We start from the raw sequence: 14,755 nt of genomic DNA, 5'->3' as shown, positions 1-14,755 counted from the left end.
CCAATATATCTAAGATTAGAATAACACTAACATTTTATAGAAATGAGACTTTTCACAAGTTCTCTACATGTGACTCACTCATCTATTTTATGCGTATAAATAGAAAGTTTGTTGATGACCAGAGAATAATCTATGGTCATAAATCAAAAAGACACGAAAACAATACTTTATAGATCACTTACAACATTAGTAAGCATAGGAGAAGTTCTTTTTAGTGAGTACTGTATCCAAGAGTCTTACTATGTCTGTGTAGAAAAGCTAAGCCAGAGATAACTTAGAATACATGTTCTTTATTTTATCATCAGTGAACATCTTATTTTCTCTGACATATTGCAGAGAAAGTGATGAGGGGAGGAAAAAAAGTATAAAAGATAACATGAACAGGAGAGTAGGATGATACTTTTTTAATATAAAGGGACTTGTTACTAGTATATCAGAATGCAGTTTAAAAGATGCTTTGCACACCAGAATAAATTAAGTGGAATATTTTGCTAAATTTGTGTAAGTTCTGAAAGATGCAGTGCACCCACAACTTCTTCAGTGAGCTGTGGCTGCTCATACCTGCTAGATTTCATGCAATAGACATGTTCATTTTGTATTTTAGTGAACAAATTATTTCAACATTTTTGTAGATATTGCATTAATTTATTTTGATATCTTAAAAGACAGATGAAACTGCAAAGTCACAATTGTCCCCAAACATACCCTCTTGAGAAAAATAAGAAATACACTGTATAATACAGCATGCAACCTTCTTCAGAATCAAAATCATCTTTGATCTAGGGCTGAAACGTATTAAACAGTCTCTAAATAATAATTATTGGTGCTTTCAGAAAAGAGAGCCTCCGATTACAGAAGAACCAAATATAATTTAAAAATCCAGATGGCTTTCTTAAGATAGCACATTTTTGAGACTACATATGGCAGCCACATACTTTCTATAATATGATAACTTGATCTGTTTAGCCTGTAACCCCAGCCTTAATCAAACTTGCATTATCCTCTTTCTCAAAAGAGGGCTGCACAGTTAAAGTCTGCAAAGAAACCTACCGTGCTTATGGATAAAAGCTAGCCCTTGTAATATCTGATACATAATGTTTCTGATGACTGACTCAGGGAACAACTTGTTTCTGCAAAGAAACAAATTTACATAAAATATTTAACTATTTCAAGCAATTTTTATATAGATTTTTTTTCCTGTAATGAATAACATTTTCAGCATTTATACAATATATTATAAAGCAACTGAACCTCAAGGGTGAAAGAACAAAGCAAAATTTTTATATGAACAATCTAGGGCTTAATATGTAGTTCCATATTCAAGTAAAACTCTCTCTGATTGCAAAGGGTATTGTGTCTGCCTAAGGACGGAAAGATCAAGTTCCACGTCTGTATATAAATATGTTGGTCTTCTCTCTCTTTCTCTCCTATGTACACACAACCATTCCCCACCGCTTCCCCACCCCACCCTCCGCAAACCAAACCAAATATAGGCAGTTGGTGAAATATTAGTCTAGTGGTGGGCAACCTGCGGTCCATCAGGGTAATCCGCTGGCGGGCCGCGAGACAGTTTGTTTACATTGACTGTCTGCAGGCCTGGCTACCTGCAGCTCCCAGTGACCGCAGTTCGTCGTTCCCAGCCAATGGGAGCTGCAGGAAGCGGCAGCCAGCACGTCCCTGTGGCCCACACTGCTTCCTGCAGCTCCCCTTGGCCAGGAAGAGCGAGCAGCCGTGCCTGCGGACGGTCAGTGTAAACAAACTGTCTCGCAGCTTGCCAGTGGATTATCCTGATGGGCTGCTTGTGGCCCATGGGCCACAGGTTGCCCACCACTGAGATTCATACATTAAAGGGCTTAAGAAAATTGCTTTCACAAATTCCTGCATGGCTACTATACACCCAAGGCATTTGATTATCTCAGAATTCTTATCTGGTTGCATTATTCCCACTATACTGGAAGCTGAACAATTCATAATTTGTTCTCAGATACATAGGCATAACTTCCGTTGACCTCAGTGGGGCTGACATTAAGGACAGAATGTACAATCAAGCTTTTATTAATTTGAATCTACTAAGTATGGAATGAATCTTAAAACAGAAATTTTAACACATTGCTCAAGATATCAATAGAACTCATTAAAAAAAGTGCAAACACCAGATTCCACTGAACATTTTACAAATGAAACATACCTGTCCTTCATTAACTGATAGAGATTTTCCTTCATATACTCAAACACAAAATAAAGGTGGTCATTTTCTCTGATAACTTCTTTCAGTTTTATCACATTGGCATGATTCAGTTTCTTAAGAGACTGCAATACAGCAACATGTGTGTTAAAATTATGACAGTAATTTTGGTTATTCAACAGAGCTAAAATAGAGCAATGCCTAAAGTTTTGTTAATTCTACATTAGAAATAGTTCTTGGACAAATGCAGTGTATCTTGTCTATTTTTCTGTACTTCTTCTGAATACCTATTTGCATTCCTCTACAACAGTGTTACGTTTATGAAAGAATAAAGCTTCAGGGGCAAATTTTTAGAGTATCCAGTTTGTGCAAGTGAAACTACTGTATTTGGATGCATAAATCCAATATTTTTCAACCAGGCACTCAGTTATCCATAATTTGCATGTAAAAAAGACAAGGCCAATCAACAGAAAACTTACAGTAAATGGATATTTTAAAGTTGATATCAAAATCATGACTACAACCCATGCATGCAAGATAAATTAATAGGACTTGGATGAAAACAGCACATTGAAGATCCTTCCATATCATATAAATATCACAAATCACAAGATACAGAATTTTTCAGCTCCACCATTAATCAGTTTACTACACTGCTTCATATACTATTTAATTTAAAATAATATGTTACACTGTTGGATGTAAAAACTTCAAAAACAAAATGTCAGGTAGGAGATTAAACTTTCCCTCTCGCTCCTTAATAATCTGGTTTTATATTTAGGACTAAGGTATAAATTTAAACAAGAAGGCAAAGACACAACATTCAGTATACATTAAAAAACATTATGCTCTCAGTTTTACCTTGACTTCTCTCAAATTCATACATTCATCCCAAGAATAGAACTTTCTTTTCATCCTGAAATAAAATCCAGAAAATACAGTGTATTCTAAATGAACAATACATACAAACAAAATTTTCTTAGAACCAAGAAAGATCAGGAATGTGTCACTTTTCAGCAGCGTAACAATCAAATTCTATTTTCAATATATTTCAAATATACTTGATTTAATAATTTTATTAATATTTACTAAATTTGAATTGTATTGTTTTTAGGTTTGCCACAGTTTAACGTAATGTATGATATGTAACCACTACACAGTTTTTAGAAGGTAGTTAGCCACATAGACCAAGGTATCCCCAAGAGTTCTATAAATATCAGCAAGCATTTTACCCCACCTATGTAATCTGAACTATGTCCTTAATCCTGTGGGAGTCAGCATGACCCAGAGGATAAGACATTGGCCTAGGAATTTGAAGTAGGGGAGGTCACTTGGGTATGTTTACACTGCAAGTGAAAGTGCTATTGTACCATGGTAGTGACAATCTAGCTAGCATACATAACAATAGTGGTGTACAGACATGGTGACACTGACTTCAGCGTGGGCTAGCTGCCCAGTACAAGCCTGCTGGGGAGCCTGACTACAAACTCAGGTTGCTGAAAGTTATGTACAGACTAACCCCGCTAGAATCCAAACATCAGGCTTTATTTTGCTCTTCCTGAAGTCAAACTCTCAGTGACTTATTCATAGATTCTAAGGCCAGAAGGGATCATTGCAATCATCTAGTCTGACCCCCTTTAACACAGGCCATAGAACTTCCCCAAAATAATTCCTGGGACAGATCTTTTAGAAACACATCCAATCTTGATTTAAAAATTGCCAGTGATGGAAAATCCACCACAACCCTAGGTAAACTGATCCAATGGTTAATTACTCTCACTATTAAAAATGTATGCCTTACTTACAATCTGAATTTGTCTAGCTTCAACTTCCAAGCATTGGATTGTGTTATACCTTCCTTTGTTAGACTGCAGAGTCTATTACTAAATATTTGCTCCCCCTGTAGGTTCTTAAAGACTAATCAAGTCACTCAGTCTTCTCTTTGTTAAGCTAAATAGATTGATTCAAAGAGCGCAATCACTATGTCATGTTTTCTAATCCTTTAATCATTTTCATGGCTCTTCTTTGAGCCCACTCCAATTTATCAACAACCTTCTTGAACGGCAGACACCAGAAATGGACACTGTATTCCAGCAGCAGGTGCACCAGTGCCAAATACAGAGATCAAATAACCTTCCTACTCCAACTTGAAATTCCCCTGTTTATGCATCTAAGGATCACATTAGCTCTTTTGGACACAGCAGCACACCAGGAACTCATGTTCAGCTGATTATCCACCACAACCCCCATTTTTTTTCCCCCACAGACACTGCTTCCCAGGAGAGAGTCTCCCATCCTATTGGTACAGCCTACATTCTTTGTTCCTAGATGTATACCTTTACATTTAACCATATCAAAATGAGAATTGTTTGCTTGCATACAGTTACTAAGCCTTTGAAAACAAAGCCAAATTCCAAGGGAGGGAAGGAAGAGAGTTGTAACTCTCCAGTATGAGGGCTGTATTAAAGCAGGTTGGGAAAGACACCTGCTCACATGGGCCCACAATGGGTTTCTTCCTTTAGAAACAGAATTGCTTTGGTGTTGATCTTTACTCTGTCAGAAGATCCAAGAAAACTTTAAAGTTACATTTATTATTTAGATTCCCTGATGACAAGCAGCTATGTTAGAGTGGATTGTGTAGCAAAGCAAACAGGCAGGAATATACTGCTTACAGTAATCTACTACATCATCTAATGAGACATGAAATGCATCTGTTCTACCCTTTCTAAAGTACAAGTAGTGAAAGCAAAATTAAATGTAATGGAGTCAGACCTCATTCTTGCACAACAAATTTAAACCCTTAGGAACAGAGAGACTTCTCGTTCTACGATGGGCCAGAGTAAGGTAATTTCTTTTTATGTGTATATGGGCAAAGTAGTAGTCAATCAGGACACAAAAAAGTGTTACAACATGGTTTGGGGTATTCCTCTGCAGGTGAAACCCATGGAGGAGCCACACTGGGGCAGAGCCTAGGGTCCGTGGGAACAGTAACTGTTCTCATATGCTCCCTGGACCAACTGCCCTACATCTAGCAAAGATTGCTCAGTCTTAGAGGTTAGAAACCGAACTCCTCTCCCCTGACAGGAATAATTTGCCCCAAAAGCTCTATATGGGATCATGTCTTGGTCACAATAAGTTTGTTTTTGTAGACCTATTTTATGCCCTTCTGCACAAAACAAAATGGATAGGGCCTGAACCTCATCATAAGAATTTAAGGATTTAGGAGTGCCCAGGAGCTAATGGTTTTAAGAAGAGATTTAAAACCAAACTGTCACCTTACTTATTTACTTACTTAACTAGGTACTTATACATTGCTCATCATTACAGTAACTTACTTACAAATGCTAAAGCATGCATAAGGATCTTTGTTTCTTTCTCTCCATCTGCCAGTTAAGAGGGAATATATCTGTTTTTATAGTAGTTAACATATTTATTGTTGGAAGACCATGTGTAAGAAGCATAGTTTCCATTTGAATCTGGAGGCTTGTGGTTATTCCACAGTCACAGGTCAGTTCTCAAGAAAGTTCTTTCACCCACACCTCTCGCAAGTCCCACTCTTGAAGCAAACAGTTCAGTTTTTCCCAGAGGAACATAGCTATCATGGGAATTCAATATGTAAACATGAGAAGAATTTGGTGAGCACTTTAAAGTATCTCACAGAGTACCAAAAAGCATATTGCAGTCACCTTTAAATTTCTGACATGCAACATAGGCAAAAAATTAGTTACTAGGATATTCAGAGCATTAGGGTATAACTGTAACAAATATAACCACTGATCCAGCAGCTTTTCCTAAATTATCAACTGTAGGCCAGATTCTGCCCTTTGACTTTTATTGGGTGAAAGATCAAACTTATTACTTTCTTCTAAAGTTACTTCAGGAGAAAAAACACCAATGATTGATTTTTAAAACACATTCTGGTTTTGTTCAGGGGCCATATCCTTGGCTGGTGTAACTCAATTGACTTTCATGGAACCACAGTGTTTTACACCAGTTGAGAATGTGGTCCAAGGTCATCAAATCAGACATCTAAAAGAACACACAATCTTTGTTTTTTAAGATCTTAGTTTACTTGAAAAATTGTCTTAATTTTTTTGTACATAAATAGCATAGTATAAGAGAGTTACAATCTTAACTATTTAAGAGTACGTTTACTCAATATCACATACCTTTTGATAGCCACAAGCTCGCCTGACTCATTGCTCTTTCCCATGAGTACACTGCCATAGGTGCCGTCACCAAGTTGTTTCATGGTTGTGTAACGGTTCATTTTGTAAGACCTGGATTGCTGAAAGCCTTGAAAACTTTAAATGTCTCCTTTTATTAGAGGACTTCTACACTCAATTTTTAAGACAAATTTTTGTTTTTCCAGAATGATGATGTTATATGAGTGGACTGTTTGTCATAATTTATTAAGATATTTGGTCTTCTTCCTCAGGATTATAGCCACTTTGAGATCCAGAAATAAAGTAACAAAGAAGGGAATAATGCAGCCATTTTTACATACATCCTTAACAAACAAACAAACAAAAAAGGGGGGGGGTGAAAAAGGTGAATTTTAACATTAATGTATTCTAGGAAAAATACAATAGAATACTCATATCTAACATGAATAAAGAATCTTATATTAATGTTTTCGCTGTATAATGGAACATGTCAGAATGGCCAGGGTTTTTTTGCCATATGGAATAAAGATACAGATCTAAACTGAATATGTTCTACAAGCATCAAGCAACTTGCTACATCCATGTGGCTTTTCCTGTAAAATGTGAGAATTCTCCCCATAACACTGAGAGCACCAGGAGCTAACAATCCAGCATGAACATGACATCCCAATGTAGGTGTATTCTGCTGTTTAGGAGACATGTCCAACCCTGCAGCTGGCTAGCACATACTCCTGTCTGCAGGATGCGCTTGCTTGAAACAGCCTCCTTACAAAAGCAGCACCTTGTCCCACCATTCAGTGGTGCCTCTGGCATCAGTGAGGAATCGTGCACTGGCTGTCATGATGCCAGTAGCAGATGACCCACTCTGCTTATTCCCTGTGCACTGACCCTCCACCAGTTTGGCCACAAAGAGTACAAAGTAATCATTTTGCCCCTCATTGAAATGCAGCCACCTCTATGGTGAAATGAAGTAATTGTTTAATAGAGCACAGCAACACTACCCAGCAGATCTGGAAGTAAATTATTGTGGAAATTTTACATAGGCAAAAAAAATTAGACTCCAATCTTCAACCTGCTGCCTTATAATGCCATCTAAAGTTTGCTATTTTAGGCCCCAATCCTGCAAACCCTTACACATATTATCTTCAATGGGCCTACTCATGGTAGACTCGGCTTATTGCTTAGTTTTATTTATTCTTTAAAAATAGCTATTAAAAATACAAAGATTTATTTTAGAAAGCCCTCTGAAAGCATGGTTATTTGCACTTTAAAAGACAGCATGTAAAGCATCAGAAACTATATAAAATATATATTAATATGCATATATAACAAATATAGAATGAGATTAATTTTAATAGGATTTGGTGTCCAAGTCACTTAGTCAGCTTTGAAAAATCACATACACACGTCTATATACTGTTAAATGATCCTGATAAGCCAGTTTTGTGTGTGTATTTTTTTTATATATATAATGTTTTCAATTTTATTCAGAACTGCCAGTGAACCAAAAAGATCAGTTATTCACACAGCTCTAATAATAAAAAACTCCCATGAATATTGGCAGGGGAATCCAGAGACTGGTTTAATATTTGAAAATACTTTTAATTCCCTTTAGTTGATTAGTTTTCAAGTTGGTGATTCCCCTTTACGAGTTCCTTCATTAGCCTATCACACTAAGTGGACAATCATTCTCATACAACTATACTGATATTAACACTGTATGTTGACACCTCTGTATACCATACCCAAAGGAAGTGGGTTTATATATAATCTCCCTACTAACAATAAATTTGAACCGTAACCCCAGGTCTGAAAATGCAGAAACTTTATATGTGTATCTGAACTTCATGATGGGTCACTAGCTCGAGAATAGACTGAATGAAAACAAGAGGACCCTGAATTCTAGGGAAATTTGCAGCCTGATCTAGATCCAAACTTGGAAACCTAGACCTATCTCTAAATCCTGCTCTTTGTTCACACTTCTCCCCTGACCACTTCCCAAGTAATCCCTATTTATTACTTAAATTGACCTCCAACATTTTAAATTATTGTTACTAAGTCAGAAGTGTACTAAACAAAAATAAATGCTATACATGCTCACCTAGCAGAATTAATTCTTTCCCCTGTGGAAACGTCTATCTTTGCAAGTTTAGAGCCCGATCCTGCCTCCCCTATGGAGCCAAAACAAGAGATTGAGGACTATAAGAAATGCAGCATCAGGCCCTTGGTAGCAACAAAGGTTTCTGTCCTGACCCTTCTGAAGTCAATAGGAGCTTTGCTGTTAGCTGAACAGAATAAGGCCTACACATTCTTCTGCACAACCTCATGTCCTGAATCTTACACAGCTCTGTGAAATAAATATGCCACTACATTCAGGAGCATCACCTGTGAGTACTTAGCTGAAAGAAGAAAGCCTACTGTAAACAACAGATTGTTTCTTATTCATAGTGACACACTGCCAATAATCTCTTCACATAAGATTAAGGAAGGATTAAAACAGAGGACAAATGGAGGACAAAGTGCAATAGCTTGGAAGACCCTAGTAGTTTGTCTACGCTGGCAGAATCTGAGCAATTTTGAAAGTACATTTTCACATTTGTACCATTACCATCTTATTATGTTATTTAAGCAGTAGTAACAGTCAGTAATGTCATCATTAATTTTAAAATGTCTATTTATAATTTTAAAATATACAGTGGGAAAACAGCAAATCACCAAAGTCCCTGAAGCACATTTATAATGCATTTCCACGGAACAGATTCAACAGTTGCATGCAAAAAGGGACAAGCTACCCAAACCCTAAAACATAGTAAATTGCAAACAAACTAGAAAATGCAATCCACTAAGGAGCCTCCATGCAGCTAAATAAAACACTTAGACCCCAATTTTGCCAACCCTATTTACACTGATTTATTGAAATCAATGGGACTATTCATGGAGCAAGTCACTACCCAAGATGAGTAAGGCTGGCAGGACTAGGCCCTAAATGATCCTGTTCTGTTAAAAATGCTTTATTAATAAAATAGTAGCAATACTTTTAAAAACAAAAATAAAACAAATTTTAAAAAACAGACTATGTCCCTTAAAGACATCTGAGTAGTTAGTATACAATATGATTAAAACAGATAGTAACCAAGTTCTAAGATGTGTCCATACATTTCTTGAGCCAGATTATGAACCCCTTATTCAAACTGTTCAATCTCATAAGGGAACACATAGAGCATTTAGGGCGCAATTCTGACAGCCTTAATCATCTATTGGAGTACTCATGAGAGTAACTCCTTACCGACATACGTAAAGGATTCACACTCTGGCCCATAGTAAATATTTGTTTATATATGTATCATAAGGAGATTAATTTACTTTTTGAAAAGGTTTGGTACATTGTTTCATTTTTTATTGTTGACTGTCAGGATAATACACATTTTCCCCTTTAGAATTAAGCTCACGCTTGTCTTGAAAAAGAGGCCACAACTCTCATTTATTCAAGATGTGAAAAATCAAGATTTCCTGAGAAGTTTTATCTTAGATCTCACAGATGAAAATCAGACTGTCCTCATTAATAGATCTCACAGATGAAAATCAGACTGTCCTCATTAATACATATCATAACATTATCAGGGCTTGGGCTTACTCTTACGGGAGCCAATGGGAGCCAGACTGGGCTACCGGTGTGTTGTATCTTTATTGGAACAGAATTAGAACATGGCCCCTATTCTCCTCTCACATACTCTAAACCAGGAGTAATTCTACTGGGATAAAGTAGAGTAAGAAAGTGGAGAATCAGGCCCCTTGATAAACAATACAAGGATGGTTTGCAGAAGTTATCATCATGCCTTTTAGAGTCTACAGTCATTACTCAAACCAAATTCCCACTGACCTTAACAGCTGGCAATGGAAGAAGTTTTGCCTGGTAGGAAGGACTGCAGCCTGAGGGAGGGGGCGGGAGGCGGGGGAATTATCCTTGCATTGACTTCTTTATTGTTTACTTTTACAGGAGCTGGCTGCGACACTGGGACACTGCTGCAGCTTTATTAGCTGACTGCTGGCCAAGAGAGCGAACAGAACTCTTAAGTCTCTCATTCATCTGCAAGGAGCAGCCTTCATTGTAAGACTAACTTCAGGACGAGTGTTCACAGTCTCTGCCTTTGGGGAGGCTGTGCCTGTTTCAGACGAGGCATTTAAAGCCTTGTTCGGACATGTGATGGGCTCTCCCTTCAGCCAAACAGCCACACGAGAGAGATTCAAGGTTGCGTCAGGAAGTGAGCAAAAGGCAGCGCCTCTCTTTTAAAGCACGAAAGTCAAACTGCACCATGGGGAGGGGGGCACAGTCAGAGACACGTGTATTTTTTTTTGGGGAGGGGGGGAGAATAATTCCTCCTCTGGCTTGCCCCACAACCCACCTCCCCCCGGGACAAAAAAACAAGTCAATCTGGAGGTGACATGCCCATCCCTGCTACCCCCCCCCCGCCCATCAGCCCCTCCTCTAGCCCCCCCCATCAACCCTCCCAACCCCATGTCCCCCCAGCCCTTCCCCCATCGTCTCCCCCTTCCTCCTCCTCCTCCCGCCCCCTGCCCCCACCCCGCACTCACTGCTGCGCTCCTGGCCGCCGGTGCCGGGGCCGCCCCCCTCTGGCGCGCGGCGCATCCCGACCTCGAACCGCCAGCAGCGCCCCCGCCGTGAGCTCCTCCAGCCCGGCCGGGGTGGGACTCGTCTCCTAGGCGACGGCGGGGGACGCGTGGGGGCGGGGCAAGGAGAAGGGAACCCGCCCATCTGCCGGCACCGCCGCGGCCGGGCCCTGGCGCGGGCGCTGACCACGTGACGCGGCAGGGCCCGCTGCGGGTGGCAATGGCCAGGGTGGCGTGCGGCGGGCACGCTGCGCTCGCGGAGCGTCAAACTCCGCCCCGGTGCGCGCGGGCAGCGCCACGACGCCTGTTCTGGCACGCGGGGCAGGGGCTGGTGTGCGCGTGCAGCCGTCCTGTAGCTACAGCTGTTTGGCAACTCACTGACAGCCCCTGAGCTCTTTGCAAGGGCTAACACGGCTACCACTCTGCAACCTGTCGTCATGCTGCAGGGGGCGTTTTGCTACCTGGGAGGTGGCTGCCGTTTCACGCTGCCTAGTTTTTTCCATGGTGGGAGGTGATGGGCTGCAGTAGCCAGGGAGGAACGCGCTAGCAGGAGAAGAAAACCCACCTCTGTGAACAATTTCCTTTCCCATATGCAGGGGTGGTAAGAGCCAAGCTTCCATGCCTGCTTTGGGACTTTTTGCTTCAGAATAGGAAACCTAAATGCCTTAGGCCAGTGGTTCTCACCCTGTGGGTCAGGAGCCCATTTTAATGGCAGAGTCAGGACTGGCTTAGACTTGCTGGGGCCAAAGCTGAAGTCCAAGGCCCACTACCTAAGGCTGAAGCCCTGTATGGCGGGGATCAGGTTACGGGCCCCTTGCCTGGGGCTGAGGCTTTGGGCCTCACACCTGGGGTGGCATAGCTCAAGCAGGCTCAGGATTTGGTCCCCTCTCTTGGGGTTGTGTAGTAATTTTTGTTGTCATAAGGGGGTTGCGGGAAAATTAAGTTTGAGAGCCCCTGCATGAGGCTACAGGACAGAAGATTCAGAAGCCCACTTTCCACTCTCTCTCTCTCTACTGTAGTCTTGCAGGCTGAAATTCACAAGAACTCTCACCCCAACCCCAGAAAGCATTTGCTAAGCCCCATAGAAGTCAAGCACATACTGAAGTGCTTTCCTGAATAGGCAAGGGTTTAAGCAGTTGAAGTGCTTTCCTGCATTCGGGACTCTTTCAGGAGAAATGTTTATCCAGCACCACCACCTGCTTCGGTGACTTTTTCATATCAGTACAGTCTCGGTGCTACTGCAGGAAGAGTTCAAATGGGAAAGCTCCATTGTCTGATGATGGACGGTACTAAGCACAAACAAGCTCCACAGCAGTTAATAGGAGTTGCAGGTGTTCAGCATCAGGCCTTCACATTGTTGGTTTTCTTTACCCAGGGTCTGCTCCTACTCCCATTGATTTACACAGCTGTGTAATTGTTTATATGGTGGTCGTACTGCAGATTCAGAATTCCAGCAGGCTGTTGGTGAAGCTGCCATTTTGAGACAGATTGATGCAGCATGTTACGGAAGTCACATGCTCATATGGAGACTTTACTTTTACTTACTGTATTTGTACTGCAGCACAGCTAGGAGCCTGACTCATGGCAGACCAGGTATTTTGAGGTGCTGAGTAAACACAAAATTAATTATGTTTTGTTGTCACTTTATCTAAATTCTGTCAGGCAAAGTATACAGTTGCTCTTTGTGCCTTGAAAAACATAGTAGAAAGCAGCAGACAGTGAGGATGCTTGCTGCCTCCCGGGATTGGGTCCAGACAGCTGGATCCTGCTTGCCTTGTTCACACAAGTAGTGAGGTTAACTTAAATGGGACCATCATTCTGATCCAGGCAAGCAGGATTCACACCTACATTTGGAACATGAGATAGGAGAAGTCAACACTTTTGATAATGTAGAAGGTGAAATGAAATGAGTGCTGTCTAGAATTTTCACTCTTCCCCTCTGTTTTGTTCAAATAAAGCCAAACTTAACTATTCAAATCAAAAAAAAAAAAAGTAGTGCCTGAACTGCAATATTTTCTAAAATGCCCATGACTGGTATAATGATGCAAAGTGCAAGAAGTGATAAAACAAGATTTAAAAAGTTATGCTGATGCAAACAAAAGAAAACTGGTCATTTTAACACCACAAGTTAGCCCTAATTAACAAGCACTGTAGGAGACAGATGCTTGCTAATACAATCAATCAAGTTTTACATCTGATTGTAATATAACCCCTACCTGACCTTTCCGATTTTTAAAAAAATACACACACTGCATTACATCACTAGACAAAGCATAAAAAGTAAAACTGACCTCTTAAATAGCCCTGTACAGACTGTCACTAATTAATCCTCAAAACACAGTTGAGGTTAAGTATCTCACTTTTACAGACAGAGCAATGGAGGGAGAGCGCCAAAATTCATCAAGGGCAGAAGCGATAGAACAATTTTTCTAGTGCGGGTGCTGAGAGCCAGTGAACCAACCTGTAAATCCTGTATATAATGGAAACCACTTCAAGCCTGGGGATGCTGCAGCACCCCCTGCACTCCTAGTTCTAGTACCTATGATCAAGGGTGACTTTGCCCAAGGCCTCTGAGGGAGATTGTGTTTGATTTGAATTATAATTTAGGAATACCTGAATCTTTATCCTGTGCACAGAACACCAGGTTACTTTGCTTGGGGTCTCCACCTGTGACCCCTATGTGGGGTGGTAATTCACATAAAGGTTGCGTAATTATGGCCTCAGTTTGTTATATGTCTGGAGGTGTAAATTACTTATTTGGATATTCCCTTACAGATAATTTATTTTAATCCATCCTGCTCCTTTGAGATTAAAACTATATAAATTTGGGGTCTCATCCTACAGAAGTCAATGCAAGTAACAATGGGACTATTCACATGAGTAAAGTTACTCACATACATGTCTGCAAAACTGAGCCCTCAGTGTAATACTTTTAAAAGTTCACAGCTGCCATTACCAAGGATTTGAAGCTTTTTCCTTTGTTAGACTATTGCAATGTATGGGTCTAGCCACTGGGAGGTGTAGGCTGCCACCTCTACTCTTGCCATGTGTTTTTCATTTTATAGCACTGATTAAAATTAACCCCTTTTATAAATTGCCCTTAAGTATAACAAGAGTGTGCATGTTAATAATCAGGTGTTTTGTAAATATCTAAAATGGGCATAACTATGGATAGACCTACTAGAATGAAAAAAATCAGTTTATCAGTTTTAGGCTTTTGTACCAATGGAATAAAAAAATCTCTGCTCATTTATAATAGGATCTATTTGTATGTTTACTGTGAGGAAGTGCCGTCAAAAGAATAATTTTAAAGGATTTGAGAATTATGAATGAGGTTTACTTGTAGTTATACAAAATTACTAGAGATTTGTCTAATATCTGTAGTTTGTCATTTTGAAAAAAGGGAGAACTAGATGCTACAGCATGGATATACCTGAAAATATTATTTTTGGTAATTCAGATTTGATCTAGTGTAAGTAAAACTAAGTGGCGAGAATAAATTTAGTACTCAGACTAGTATCTTGATGTCATCTTGCTTGCTTTACAAAACTACAACACAGTTTGATAGTTTCTACTTAGAGGCCATGGCCTGCAATACCAGGCACATTTTAGGTCAAGGTTAGTGCACATTAAGAACATAAGAAAGGCCATACTGGGTCAGACCAAAGGTTCATCTAGCCCAGTATGCTGTCTACCGACAATGGCCAATGCCAGGTGCCCCAGAGGGAATGAACAGAACAGGTAATCAAGTGATTCATTCCTCGTTGCCCATTCC

The 14,755-nt window shown here is 40.0% G+C and overlaps 1 protein-coding gene across 6 annotated transcripts in view; it reads right to left on the bottom strand.

The window, feature by feature from the left end:
• Positions 1-11,180, bottom strand: part of MAK (male germ cell associated kinase) — a 57,297-nt gene extending 46,117 nt beyond the window's left edge. For 3 of the 6 annotated variants that reach the window (XM_073332063.1, XM_073332068.1, XM_073332067.1), the window contains exons 1-5: positions 10,945-11,180; positions 6,355-6,695; positions 3,047-3,101; positions 2,189-2,310; positions 1,051-1,130 (exon numbers count right to left, since the gene is read on the bottom strand). In XM_073332063.1, coding sequence (XP_073188164.1) covers positions 1,051-1,130; positions 2,189-2,310; positions 3,047-3,101; positions 6,355-6,455 — 358 coding nt within the window. In that variant the 5' untranslated portion in view covers positions 6,456-6,695; positions 10,945-11,180. Of the gene's footprint in view, positions 1-1,050; positions 1,131-2,188; positions 2,311-3,046; positions 3,102-6,354; positions 6,696-10,231; positions 10,397-10,944 lie in introns of all 6 variants that reach the window. The other 3 variants (XM_073332064.1, XM_073332065.1, XM_073332066.1) reach the window with 3 other exon arrangements.
• Between the last annotated feature and the right edge of the window lie 3,575 nt (positions 11,181-14,755).

This window comes from Lepidochelys kempii, chromosome 2 (assembly GCF_965140265.1).
Source record: "Lepidochelys kempii isolate rLepKem1 chromosome 2, rLepKem1.hap2, whole genome shotgun sequence".
Taxonomy (NCBI): domain Eukaryota; kingdom Metazoa; phylum Chordata; order Testudines; family Cheloniidae; genus Lepidochelys; species Lepidochelys kempii.
This window is presented reverse-complemented; position numbering and strand designations above follow the sequence as displayed.